This window comes from Pelodiscus sinensis, chromosome 1 (assembly GCF_049634645.1).
Source record: "Pelodiscus sinensis isolate JC-2024 chromosome 1, ASM4963464v1, whole genome shotgun sequence".
Classification (NCBI taxonomy): domain Eukaryota; kingdom Metazoa; phylum Chordata; order Testudines; family Trionychidae; genus Pelodiscus; species Pelodiscus sinensis.
Genome location: NC_134711.1, coordinates 157,971,241 through 157,985,662, shown reverse-complemented (window position 1 = coordinate 157,985,662; position 14,422 = coordinate 157,971,241). Strand labels below are relative to the sequence as shown.

General features: G+C 38.3%; 1 protein-coding gene across 7 annotated transcripts in view; it reads right to left on the bottom strand.

The window, feature by feature from the left end:
• EPHA3 (EPH receptor A3) overlaps window positions 1-14,422 on the bottom strand; it is a 324,232-nt gene that overhangs the window by 46,857 nt on the left and 262,953 nt on the right. For all 7 annotated transcript variants that reach the window (XM_075908782.1, XM_075908777.1, XM_075908769.1 and 4 more), the window contains 2 exons: window positions 10,985-11,110; window positions 1,473-1,658 (listed from right to left, as the gene is read on the bottom strand). In XM_075908782.1, the coding sequence (XP_075764897.1) occupies window positions 1,473-1,658; window positions 10,985-11,110 (312 nt within the window). The remainder of the gene's footprint in view (window positions 1-1,472; window positions 1,659-10,984; window positions 11,111-14,422) is intronic.

Here is a 14,422-nt window from a genome sequence, read left to right as displayed (position 1 = left end):
CATTCCTCCTTTTTATCACTCTTCTTGACAGACACCTCCCAGAGGAAGGGATTATGGGAGAAACTCTAGCTTACGCATATCAATAGGAGTTGGGCTACACACTTCAGCCCATGTGTCCTCACCACAAACAGATGTGACACATTTGAGGGAGAAAAGGGATAGGGATCAAGTCAGCTGAAGATGATGTGAGAAGGCAGCGATTTAAAAAAAAAAAAAAAAAAAAAAAGCTTTGCAGGGCTAGTAGAGAGCTCAGAAAAGAGTGATCCTGTGCAATAGCATCCTGCCAACCTGCTCAGCTCCTCAGAAGTTCTTTCATCTGCCATCTGTAAATATTTTTTAATGGCTGAAATGTGCTTCTCAGCCTTTCCCTCCTCCATACTATGTCTAGGCTGTATGACAAGTTTAGGAATGAGAGCATGGGTGTCCATCCTTCTCATTACCCCCTTCACAACCATTAGAATGGCCTAAGGCTGGTTATTTTTGTTGTTATAAAACTAATGCACCAACCCAGGATTTTACCAGTTACTTATCTTGCTTAATAAAAGCAGCACTTGTATGCTTCCTTGAAAAGGGATGCTTTCCTTAGTCAGGGTCCAAACTGGTATCTAATTATTAGCACAATCTGACAAAAGAGTTTAATAAATCATAAATGTTACTGAAAAATCTATTTGTAGCCACAGATTTGGAATTTTCTGTTTGGCAACAAATGAAATAATGCTCTGATTTAAAACTCCGGGTCAAAACTTTAAACTTACAAAATTATAAACTTTCACTGTATTGACTTGGGGTGCCCAACTAATGACGTCTTTGAGAGGGGCCTCCTTTTTGTAAAGTATTAAGCACTTATCCTATGAAAATGAGTCAGAGGCTCAAATTGGGCACCAAAAAATTGAAGCACTTAAAGTCTCTTAAAAATCTTAGATGCTTAGCACTATTCCTATTAATAACTGCACAAATGTCACAAGACAGTTAATTTAGTCTATGTGAATGATAATAGCTAATGATTTAGCTTGAAAATGACACATATTACCTATGTCCAATTAGAAGACCAGGAAATCAAACTCCATAACTCCAAATCAGCAAGTGCCTACTGGCTGCTTTAAAGCAACGAGCTCTGGAGTACTAAATTGGTTAATACAATCTGTCTGTTTATAATTCAGCCACAATACCCTCCCTTTCTCCTTCCCTGCCTCCCTTTGCTGATGCACTGGCATGTGCTACCTCAATGGAAGCTTAGCTAGTGCCGTTCATCTGAGTATTTGTTTCCTGCTTCTGAGGTAATTTAATGCAATAATGAAGTAAAAGTGCATGTTTTTCATGTTAGAATTTTAAAGGAGTGAAATAGTTTGAACATAGTCTACTAAGGCTGCTGTATAAAACAATTCTGGATTTAAAATTAATCCTTTAAAAAATGGTTTATAGAAACACTGTTGAGTACCCCCAACAGTTGGTGTATACTCTAAAGTTCTTACTTTTGGTGACAACTCCCTCTAGACGAATGATGTTCGGATGGTCAAACTGCCCCATGATGCTCGCCTCCCCCAAGAAATCTCTTCTCTGCTTCTCTGTGTAGCCAACCTTCAGGGTCTTGATTGCCACTGAAATTTCCTTCTTAGAAGGAAGCTTAAGGCGCCCACTGCATACTTCTCCAAATTCTCCTGGGAAGGTTGAGGGGAGAGAAAACGTGAAATCTAGTTATTTCAACCAGAACTTTAGAGAGGAGGCTTCGCCTTATAGAAAAGTCACTCAGGCTGTATCTTTAGTGCAAAAGACTGGATGTCAGGGATATGAATTCTTTCAGCTTTCAGCCAGTCACTTAATTTTTCCATGCCTCAGTTCTCCATCTGTAAAATCGGATTAACATCTCTGAGGCCTGGTCTAGACTAGGACCTTAGTCTGAAATTAGCCCTCCAAGGTAGATTTTGTAAGTGATGTGTCCACACTACCAAGCCTGTTATAAGGGGCCAAGCCTGGAATAAGGGGCCACGGAAACAGAACTCTAGATGAGCAGGGAACTGGGTTTGATGATCTCTGAAGGTCCCTTCCAGTTCTAGTATTCTGTGATTCTGTAGTCCTGATTTTCATGAGGAACACCACCATTTTTGAACTTGTAAGTCCAAAATAGCATTAGTGTAGACACTCCAGTGCTGCTAATTTGAACTAACTGGCCTCAGAGGAGCCTCCCGCAGCTCCCCAAAGTGCTTCCTGTGGCTCTGAGTCTGAGGCAGGCTTCATGAATGTGTGCGCGCTACCTCAGACTACATTCAGTTTTTCCCTGTAGTAAGGATACAGAACTCTGAATTTGTAAAATCGGGTGCCCAAAAGTCGAACTTAGTAAATTTGAAGTAATCTCATAGTGTAGACATGGCCTTAGCTATTTCACAGGTCCTGGTAGCTCCAAAAACAATGTGTGGCATAGTGTTCACTTCTGATGCAAACTGATGCGATGTGGGATAGCTGGGGAGGACTAACTGAATTGGTGTAGTTTTAAGCAAAGAAGTGATGCATACACACTGATCATGAACTGACATAATTCTGACCAAAACAGAGTAAAACTGATTTCAAAGCAGTTACATTATTTCAGTGTAAGTAGTGAGATAAACCACTATAAGAAAATCTGAGTATAGGTATGTGATCCTATCTATCAAAGAAAGTTTGTATTGTACTGCCTTCCTATGCACAGGTCCTTTGTAATGTTGATCAGTGAGGATCTGATCTTGCAAGCACTCATAGTGTGACTTGCATGGACCTATGAGACTACCTTGGCAATAAGTCCTTCATGAAGTGCTTTTGGAACCTAACATGGTAGACCTCTGTTCAGTGTTATGTACATGTCAGCAACAAAGGATTAATTAATAATGCAGGACCCCCTCCAAAAAATTATCTCATGTTCCAGTTTGACAAACATAAAATGCGTGGACAAATTGCAGGTTATAATCTCACTCATGCTTTACTAAAACTAAGCATCTACGTAATGAATATAGAAACCATAAAACAACTGAACCAGGACAATTTTATTACAGTGAAGAAAAGCTGCTATGGCAGCTGATTTTGACTCTCAGTGATCTAAATTCAAAATATTGTAGAGGAATATTTCATATAATATAATGAACAGTACATACAATATCAGAGTTCTAAAATAAATATTTTTATATGCACTAAAGAATATGACAAATGTAGCGAAAATGGATAAATATTAGGGATGTCAATTAATAGCAGTTACATGATTAACTAAAAAATTAATTGTAGTTATTTGTGTTGTTAAACAATAGAATGCCAATTGAAATGTATTAAATATTTAGAGGTTTTTCTACATTTTCAACTTTATCAATTTTAATTTCAACACATACTACAAATTGTATAATGCTCACTTTATATTATTTTATTATAAATATTTGCATTGTAAAAATGATAACCAAAAGAAATACAGGTTGAATACTCTCTAGTCCTGCATTCTCTGGCCCGGCAACATCTGTGGTCTGGCATGATTTTCATTAACCAAATGTCAGAGGGTTTAGTTAGTGTTAGTCTGAATCTGCAAAAGCGACGAGGAGTCCTGTGGCACCTTATAAACTAACTGAAGTGTAGGAGCATAAGCTTTCGTGGGCAAAGACCCACTTCGTCAGATGTATGTACATGCATCTGACGAAGTGGGTCTTTGCCCATGAAAGCTTAAGCTCCTACACTTCAGTTAGTCTATAAGGTGCCACAGGACTCCTCGTCCCATTAACCAAATGTTCACTTATCATGAGTGTGGCCAAGTTTCTGGCGATCCCATAAGGTTTGTTCATAGCCACCTATCCTAGCTCTAAGAAGACATTTAGGGGGTAAATTAGAGCTAAATAATAGCACAAAACAATAAGAGCCCAGTAAGCAGTGGAGGTGTTGGTATTGCTGCTAGACACTCCTCCCATGGTTCAGAAAATTCTCTGGTTCAGCACTGGTCAGGTCCCAAGGGTGCCGGACTAGAGAGGTTCAACCTGTATCGTAATGCAAACTCTATCATGAAAGTGCAACTTAGAAATGTAGGTTTTTGTTATGTAACTGCATTCAGAAACAACACTACGTACAAATTTAGAGCCAGCAAATCTATTCAGTCATACTTCTCATTCAGTCAAACATTAAGAGAAACAAGTTTGTTTCCATGTATTGGAAATAATGCAGCCCATTTCTTAATTACAGCTTCACCCGAAAATGAGAACAAGGTTTTGCATAGCACTGTTGCAGCCAACATCGCTAGATATTGATGTGTCAGAGTCGTGTGCCTCTTTGTGCTTTGGCATGCCATGCTTCCATGCTGATGATGTTTACTAAAAAATATAATACATTAATGAAATTGGTGACACCCCATTTTGGGGGGAGAATAGTACATCTCCTGCTCTGTTTTATCTGTATACTGCCATATACATCATGTTACAGCAATGTTGGATGATGGCCTAGTACATTGTTCGTTTTAAGAACACTTTTACCACAAATTTGACAAAACACAACAAGGATACCAATGTGTGCTTGGGTGGCCACTCGGAAGAAATTCAAATGCCACCTAGCAGATTAGGGGAGTGCCCCCAGCTAGATTGTTTCTAGTAGAGGTGCACATCTGCACATACCTCATTGCACATAGACAAATTTATTCTATACATGGGTGGAAAAGTTTAGAGGGTACCTTGTACAGCACTCGATCCAAAATTTAAGAATCTGAAGCAGAGCTATCCCTACCAGTGCTAGTGTCCTATATAGTCCATCACTGGCGCTCCCACCTGGGTGGCCAACTCTCCTGGACCAGATGTCATTTGCAACCCTGGAGTATGGCAGGGCAGGGCAGGGAAAGAAGCTTACCTTCAGCCTCAGGGAAGCAGGCGGGAGACATGGGCAGCAGCAGGCGGCATAAGCATGGGATGGAAGAGCAGACGGTGGCCGTGCTGCTAGTTGGAGAGAAACAGCACTTTGAAGGGGAAACTAGTGTCCCTACATTTGCCAAATGTGTGACCTTCTCCTTCTCCTCTGGAGTCCTCCAGCCCACATTCACCATCTTCTGGTGAGTGGGGGTTGGGTGTAGATTCCACAAAGGGGGACAGGAAATGGGGGCACCTGAGCTGACACAGCCCACAGCTGCTTAACATCCCATTCCTAGGCTTACACAGCATAGGACATCACTAAATTCAGCTGTGCATGCCTAAGAATGGCCCTGATCTGAAGAGCTGTGCAAAATCTGAGAGGTATGAAGCGTGCAGCATGATTCAGAAGTCTTAGAAGAGCAGTATTGTGATGTGGAAACTATAGAACCCAAACCACCAAAAGAAAAAAATCATCCTTCTGCCTTTCATCTGACTTTGATGATAAAAATAAACATGCATCAGTTGGCACTGCTTTGGACTGTCATCGAGCAAAACCTGTCATCAGCACAGACACATGTTCTCTGGAACGGTGGTTGAAGCATTGAACAATGCCATGCAAACGCACATTCTTACTTTCCAGTGACATTGTAAACAAGAAGCAGACAGCATTATGTCCTGCAAATGTAAACAATTGTTTACCTGTGCAATTGGCTGTCCAGGAAGTAGGACTGATTGGACTTGTAGGCTCTAGAGTTTCACATTTTATTTTATTTTTGAATGCATGATTTTTGGTACATAATTCTACATTTTCATGTTTAATTTTCATGATAAAAAGATTGCACTACAATACTTATATTAGGTGAATTTAAAAATACTCTTTCTTTTGTTTTTTACAGTACACATATTTGTAATAAAATAATATAATGTAAGCACTGCACTTTGTATTCTGTGTTGTAATTGAAATCAATATAGTTGAAAATGTAGAGAACGTCCAAAAATATTTAAATAAATGGTATTTTGCTATTGTTAATTGTGTGATTAATCACAATTTTTAATTACTTGACAAACCTATTAGATAAGCATAAATTGCAAAGTAGGTATTTAAGTAATCACTCTTTTATAGCTTCTGATTGTAGTAGTAAGTGTATGTGCAGCAGAAATACATAGAAAACTTTTTGTTGGACAAGAATGGAATTACAGACTTTTTTTCTTACATAGGCTGCAGATGCACGGGGCTATTTTAAAATAAAATTATTTTGTTAGTTCATTTAAAATAATCATTTTGTTAGTTCTTTTCTTGGAAATTTCTTAGATTTAAATGGAATATTGGCTCCTAAATATTATCATTAGTCAAATGTTCTTGTGTAGAAAAGTCAGGCTTGGAAAGGAACAAAAGCTTCAGCTTTGTATCTGGACTCATTTTCAGGCCAATCAGGATTTTTTTTTTTTATGTATGTGAATGATATAGCATTTAAGAGCAATTATTCTGCTCATATCTTAACTTCTTACTAGTTACAATGTAACAATCCAATGTGAAGTTGGATTATCTAGACCTATGGACAGCAAAATCACTTTAGACCACAATGATTCGAACATCAAGGAGCAGATAGGCAATACTTCAAGACACTAAAATAACTGGAATGTGTGGGAATAAAATATTCTGAAGTCCAATCTTTATCCCACTTGTTGCTTATAATGGATTTAGTGCTCAGAGGCGCATGCTTTCTGGATTGACTAGTGCTAGTTCCTCCACATCGACCCATCAGTGTGCCTCCACTCTATCTTGGAGCTATCATCTCTTGGATGGGAGGGTTGTCGTTCTCCACATTGACTAAATCATTGCCTTGTGTTCTCAGATCATAAACAATGGTGCCAAATGAGATTAATTTGTTTTTATTTAACATATAGGACTGTCTCCTCGCAAATTAACAGAGGTCATCAATTTAAGTGACACAGGCCAACACACAGGTATTACATTGTAACAATTTATCACCACTAATCTGGATTGAATTTGAACCAACAATGCAGAAGCAAATGACTCCCTATCACATCACCAATCTCCATGCAATTCAGTTAAGAACCTGTTACACCAATAGTGTCATAAAAAAATCAAAATAAATTAAGGTGGAAATAAATGATGTATGGAAATATCTCTATATACAATAGAGTACAATTTTATTACAATATATATTTTATTATACCTACATTCTCTAAATTATCTCTACCCACAGATTGCAAAGCCACCCACAGGTTGAGAAAATATTGTGTAAAATCATTTTTGAGTTCTGGGGTGGAGCGGGGTGCTAAATTCTGTTCCAGAACTTGCACAAATCACAAAACTTCCAGATTAACCTTCCTCCCCAAGTTCTGCAACCTAAAAATGCCAATATGCTTTATTAAGAGCAAACAATGCTTCAGTTCAGCTATTTCCCTCAGCTCGATACTGTTAGAACACCCTGTGAGAGAAAGACCAAAGCATGGCTTTAAAACAAGGAGAAACTTGCAATAAATCTTGTGATGTCCCAGCTTTGAATTTGCTTTTCTTTACGCTTTAATGGTCTGCAAAGCTATAACAAGCTAGTTTCTTACAACGACTGTTTGGCCACTGCCAATGGGGCTTGTATTTATGGTTTCAGAAGCTGGGCATGCAGGCAATCCATCCTTCATCTTTGACTGGAGTTAGGAGTGAGCTGTTTGTTTGATTTTGTGTGTGTGTGTGTGTGTGTGTGTGTGTGTGAAGGAAAAGGTTATACTTGATGTCCTACATCTCTCAGTACCATTTAGCACCAACTGTGCAATTTGATGATCAGATGAATTAAGATGATTTGTAAGAGCACAATATTCTTTCAAAACCAGTCTGAAAATCCTAATGACGTGATTTTCAGAAGGACTGAGCGCTCACAAACCTCCTTGAAGCCAATAGGGGCTGCAAGATCGTCAACACCTCTGAAAATCAGATCGCATACCAGTAAGGCCCCCTTCTGTTGCCTGTTTCATCTGTGAATCTTGAGTTTACCTACATAAAACAATTTTGCTGGCTTTCACGTAAACACTGTTATGCTTTCTGAGCTGCCAAGAAAAACAAGTTAATCCCTGAATAGAGTGTAATAAGGCTCCTGGAGGGTTCCAACTGGATCAATCTTTGGTGTCTTAAGGCATACAGTATAGGATCAGCACCATGAGAGACTGGCTAACCAACACCCAAACTGACAAACCAACTAAAACAATTATACCACACCTTTCTTCTGTGAACCATTGCTCTGTATCCACTTTGTGGTACCCACCTGAGAACAATGGACTGGATTACAGCTGAAAATAAGAGCTGTCAATATCTCAGTTTAGAAGGCAAGGGGGCTTTGGTGAGAAAGCAGAAAATCTGAGGTAAATCTTGAAAGAGAATACCAGTGACTTTCTCTAAAATGCTTCAGTATTATTCCCTTCTTAGGTCCTGAGCAGGGAGACGGTGTTACTTTCAGTCAGGTGTGTCTCTTTGTCAAAGAGATATTATTGGAAGGGTAGTAAAAATCAATTCAAGGAATGCTAATATTTCTGTTAAACTGTTTGTGATATCAGCATTTTGTTGTGAATTTAGATATAGTGAAAAAATAGTAGATGAGCTTGTGAACTGCCCTCCTTTTAGTGTCTTATTAATGAAAGCTACTGCTGCTGCGTTCTACCATAGATTGGGAAGGCAGCAAGGATGAAAATTTCATAGACTTTGTGCACCTCATCAGTCTCAGAGACATACTTTACAAACCGTAATTAATGTGCTACAAACTTTACTGACAAGGGAGTAGCTAATCCTCCATACATGTTAGATGTGCATTGTTTAGCAACACATTATATTAGATGTCTGTTCAGTCTCCAAAAGAAACACAAACACTTGGGCCCTGTTTGAGCAAAGCAGTGCTTAACTCCATTCTCATTCAAGAAAGTTCTTTCTATGCACTTAACTCCCCTTTTAAACCAATGCTTAAATACTTTGCTGCATTGGAGGCTAAAAAATAAATGAATGGTCTTACATAAAGGAATGCATGTGCTGAAAACTTGAACATGGGCAGCCTAACTTGGATTGACTGATGTTCAGCCTCTAAGTCCCCTTATATCCTTTGAGGTTCCATTAGAGATATTTCCTTGTTATGCAGGAATATATTTTCAAAGTAACATTAAAGTCTCATAGTTGAAGCCCCGAGGAAAAATTTGAGGAACTACACCAAAATGTCAAGATTACCTCTCAGAATCTGGTGTCTACTTGTTAATTTCATGGGTAGCCAAAATTCCTTGTCACTTCTACTACTTCTACCTCACCATTCCACTCCTCTGTTCTTACCCACATTTGTAAAGAAGGTGGCTAATATAAAGGGAAACACAGAAAGACACTGGCTCAAATAGCATTTTAAATAAAGCCAGAATGCTCTCCCCTACATATGGGAACAGACAGAGAAGAAATTAGGGATGCGGATCAAAGGAGTGCAAGCTTTAATCCACATCCCTAATTTAATAATACCTCCAGGCTATTTCATGGGTTGAGGAGTCTATGATAGACATGCTGCCATAAGTTGGGTATGGAACTAGGGACACTAGAGGCAGTACTGAGGTCCAGGACTCCACAGAGCTCACCCATCTGTCAGCTCCTCTGAGATCAGTATAGCTTTCCAGGGATCTGCAGGTTTTCAGGGCCAAACTTATTGGCATTTCTACTAGGATGGGAAGAAACATTGAATTTCTTCCCCCCCTCCACAATCTTCCTCTCTCCTGCTTTGTGATGCATTTATTTTCAGGCTTCTCTGAACCTAGTCCATTCCCCCAATTTCATATCACATTTTTTAAAAAATGTAGTTAATTGTTCAATCTTATATGCACCATAATAAAAGTAACTCATAACAACGATCTATATACTGGGTACAGTTTCAGATCTTCTGCTTTGAAGATTTCTATGGTACATGGAACCTAACATATTTACCGGGAACTCTAAGGTTTTCTGGGAGGACTGTGGACAGCTTAAAAGAAACACAATTTGTTCCTGAATTCAGATTTTTGAATCTCTCTCTCTCCTTCTGTCCCCCACCCCATGTTATGTCTGCCACATCTGCGTGTAGTGTGCACACTGCTACACTGCCTTTATTAAACAAGATGGAGAACAGTGCACTCTTGTGGGGTAAAATTAAAACTAGCACATATCACAGATTTCACTACTGTGGAAAATAATCTGACTTGTTCACACTTACACTGACAGTAGCAGCAACACTGACAGTAGCAGCAACAAAAGAGAATAATCTTTCTTTCCTTTTTCTTCTTCTTTTTTTAATTAGAATAGTAAAATATTAGGAATAAACCAGAAGGAAACAATAAAAACAGAGACTATCTGGTAATTTTCAATGGATTAAAAATTGATTCTGATTTGCACTCAAATTATTTCATTTAGGAGTAAAGCTAAAATGCTAATTTCCTGATATGACAAATCATATTTTGTGACAATATATGAGTGAGTGTTCATCAAATGATGGTTTACATACTATATTGTTCCACCCATTTTTACTTTTTATTAAAATCAGCATTCAGGGGCATCTGTATGCTCAGAAAAATGTTTATAGGGCAGAGAGCCCTTCACTGTTGAATCACTAATGCAAATCCAAACCAGTGACCAAAATCAGCCCAGTGATCAAAGGTCAAAGCAATTTGATAGCAGTTTTGTGACCTGTGTGAAGTAACTTTGAGGTATGAGTTCAATCCTAATAGGCATGTGTCCATATAACAAAACGCAACTTTACATTTAGCACTGTTTCCCATGATGAGAGATTCTTTCATTTTTTGTGGTGCTTTCTCCAAAAAAGAGTGGAGTTGTAGTTTTGGGAAAGTGAGCACGTTGTTGTCTGTGCTATGCCTGCCTTGGCAAAAAAATCACAGATGCGTGTCTTCAGAACTGGCAACCCTCAAACTTTCACATGCACTAAAGTCAACTTGTTCGACTTCATCTCAGTAAGCGTTCCCTTCTTACTATGAAAACAGAATGTTACAGTGACACTTTTCCCAGGTCTGTCTTAATGTGTCCAGGTATAATTCATTAATCCAAATGGCATAAAGTTCTAGGGAAATATATTGATGATACCACCCCCTGACTTAAATTTGATATTGATTAAGGCTGTTACCTGCTCCAACAACTTTATCAATGGATATGCAAGTAGCATCTAGTTCCTTGGCAAATTCATGGACAGCCTGATTGGGGTCCTCATACGTATGTGGATCTACATAAGTTCTGAGACCTGGGAGTTTTACTGTTAAAAACAGAGAGAGAGAGAGAGAGATAAAGAGAAAGAGAATATTACCTGGTCTTAATTACTCATAACTAGGAAACTGAATGGGAAAATAAACGGCAATATATAAACACGGCAAACAAAAATAACTATAGCAATAAAAAGGACCATTACTTCCTTGCATTGAACACGTGTTTTTTAAGGTATCTGAGATTTCAAGATTTAATAAAATTGATATTAACTTGAAACTCAGAAACAAATACAACTTTTCATGTCATTAATGCATGTTTGAAAGGGTGATTCTTAAACTCACCTGTGCTATAATACAGTTGATGTCTTTTTGAATATTAAAGCTCAATATAATCAAGTTCTCTCTCTGTTGAGATACTTCTTTAAACTTACATTTTTTGGGGTCACACACAGAGGCAAGGCCTCAAATTGGTATGAAAATACTGCAGTGCAACATGTGGCATTCTGAAATAAAGATTGCATAGAACTCTTCCCTCAAACCTTTTAGCTCTGAGTACACTAAGAATTCCACTGAATGCATCAGAGAAAAGGCAATGCATGGACAAAAGCTAAAAGCACTGGAAATAATGAGTTCTATATACAGAGAATGGCAGATTACTATTATTATTTAGTTTTAGTGACAAATAATGCTAACACCAACATTATCATATCATTCACTTCCCCACTTTTCTGGTGAGTGGTTATCTGTTCATCCAGGGCAAGCAGTAGAATTAAATGAATGCTTAGCACTGAATGGCTTTAGGGGCAAGACACAAGCTGACCTCTCATTATTCCTTCCAGCAGCCAGACTGGAGGGAGGGGAAACACACTGTGATTCCAGATTCCCCACTGCCTCTGGCTATGAAACTATAGCCTTATTCTCCTCCTGCCTATTAGCCAGGGGCCGCTGATGCTTCAATCTGATGAATGAATATAGGGCCAGTTGGGCAATTTAAATAAATGTTTCTTTAATAACAAGTAAAGTAACTTACACATTCAGGAGTATGGCTCTACAGATTGTGTCACATATTGACCTGTGCTCCATTTAAAATATGTTTTGCAATGGTTATGCAGAGAAAGAGAGGCGAGGGAGGGAAAGAGACCTTCCTAATGTCAGGTAGAATGTGGCATTATTTTAACAAACCGTCACAAATGTCTTTTTACAAGACTTATGAAACATCCATTTTAAAGAGGTTTATTGGCCCATGCTAATTGCCTCCAAAGCCAATGTGAATTAAGAGTCATATGCTGAACAGAGGGCTGTGTGTATATATATACTATTAAACGCTGAATGTGTTTCCCTAAAAGGTCTCATAATTAAAGAATCATTCTCAAGTAAAACAAAAAGTAATTGGCCATATATTGTTGTTGGTAAAAAAAAAAAAAAATCTTGTAAATGCTCTTTTCCATCCATGTTGGATGTATGTTACGGGCTCCCTCATGCCCCCAATAAGAATAACAACAATTAAAAGCTTCTGCATGGTGGGGGGTTTGGCTGCTGATTTTTAATGCTGACCCCAGAGGTTCCCAAGATCAGGTGATGGTGAATACAGGGAGAATAATCCCTTCACACCAATAATTAAGAGCAGCCCGTATAGTAACTGGGTTCTATCATGAAAAACAGATAATAAACACATGCACATGTGTTAAGCTGTGCTACTTTACAGCTCATTCTGTGCAAATACAATAATTTACATTTCCATTTTACCAGCATGAATTGTGGTAAGGGTAGCAAAAAAGTAGAAAGGGCCTTGCTAAAGGGCAAGGGGAGAGGATCAGAGTAGGTGAAACATTTCTTGTCCTTTGAGGTACTATTATAGGATTTGTAATAAGACTGCAGGGAATAGTTCATGGCTGGAGTTTTTTTTTAAGTAATTCAGAATTAACAGACTGAAATAAACCAGCTGCCGTATTTAAGATGCAGAAAGTTTATGACAGCCATGGAAGTTATTTTATCCTCTTGCAGTTAATACAAGAGAATTTTTGTTTCTTCGAGTAAGACTGTAAAATAACAGGGAAAGAAAAACCTTTCAACAGCCACATGCACACACAAAAAATCCTGACAGCTATAATATGTGAGCATAATCACTTACTCCTCTAAAGATATTTCTCAGTAAATTTATCAAAGCTCAGAATTACGTGACCTATTGGATTCTCACCATATCCTCAGGATCAGCATGGTACTACTCAGAAAACAGTACATAGACAGACAAAGCCAAATTTAAAGCAGTATAATCCACAGGAATTTAAGTGCACTGACAAGTTTAAGAATAGTGATTGTGACATTCCATTGTGGGGGAGCAGGAGGGAGAGCAAACCCTGACCTGATATTTGTCCACGACACTTTTAGTTAATGGCTGCTTTTATTTTATAACCTCATTAAATTTGAGTGATGAAGCATTAATGTTATGGGACACATACAACTATATAGATTATTTTAGCCTACTTTGTTAGCTGTCAACATGCAACCCTAAACAATCTGATATCACAGCCTGTGTGTTCCATGAAATGGGGCAGGAGGCAGAGAGAGGAGAGATGGGGTGAGGGAGAGAGAGATTACTGGGGAAAAGATGGATCCAAGCATAAATGTATGATAAGAACTGCCAAGCATTAAAGTCCCCATAGTGACAGTAATTACAAAGCAGTTCTAATTTCTAGTCTGTGTAAGAGAAGGGCATGCTACTATGCACAAAGTAATAACAGTTTTATTTGGGATGCAACTACCTACTACACCAAACCACCATTTTACAAAGATGGTTATGTCACTGCTATACTCAGAAGGGTAGACGAAGAGGAAAGCTATTTAGTCACATACTAAAATATTCTTAAAATGCAATTTGCTACACTGTATAAATGCAAGATACAACATTCTTTATGGTGTTACGCTGAGACCTTCATCTGTAGATGAAGCTGTTTAAAAACAGACTATTCACTTTTTCTCAGAATGGACTAAGTGCACGAGGAACAGAAACTGTTTATGAATGGTGGCTTCAAAAACCATGTTCTTTTCTGCCAGAATCATAAACACAAAAATAATGTAATTAGCTTTAAGACATTATAAAGGTGTCCAAAAGAGGCCTTAGCCCAGACAAGGTCTTGCATCTTTATAAATCGCTCTTTGGTGATTGTAAAAGAAGGCCCTGATCTAAAGGCAATCCTGATCAATGGAAAAGACTCATTCTTTTTAACAAGTTTTGGATCAAACCCTAAGAAAGCAAAACTAAATGATTCACTCTTGTCAGCTGGCTTCTGTTCTTTAAGACATTACACAGAACATGCACTTTAAGTACAGTAAAATGTGTAAATGACACCCCCCTTAGCAGG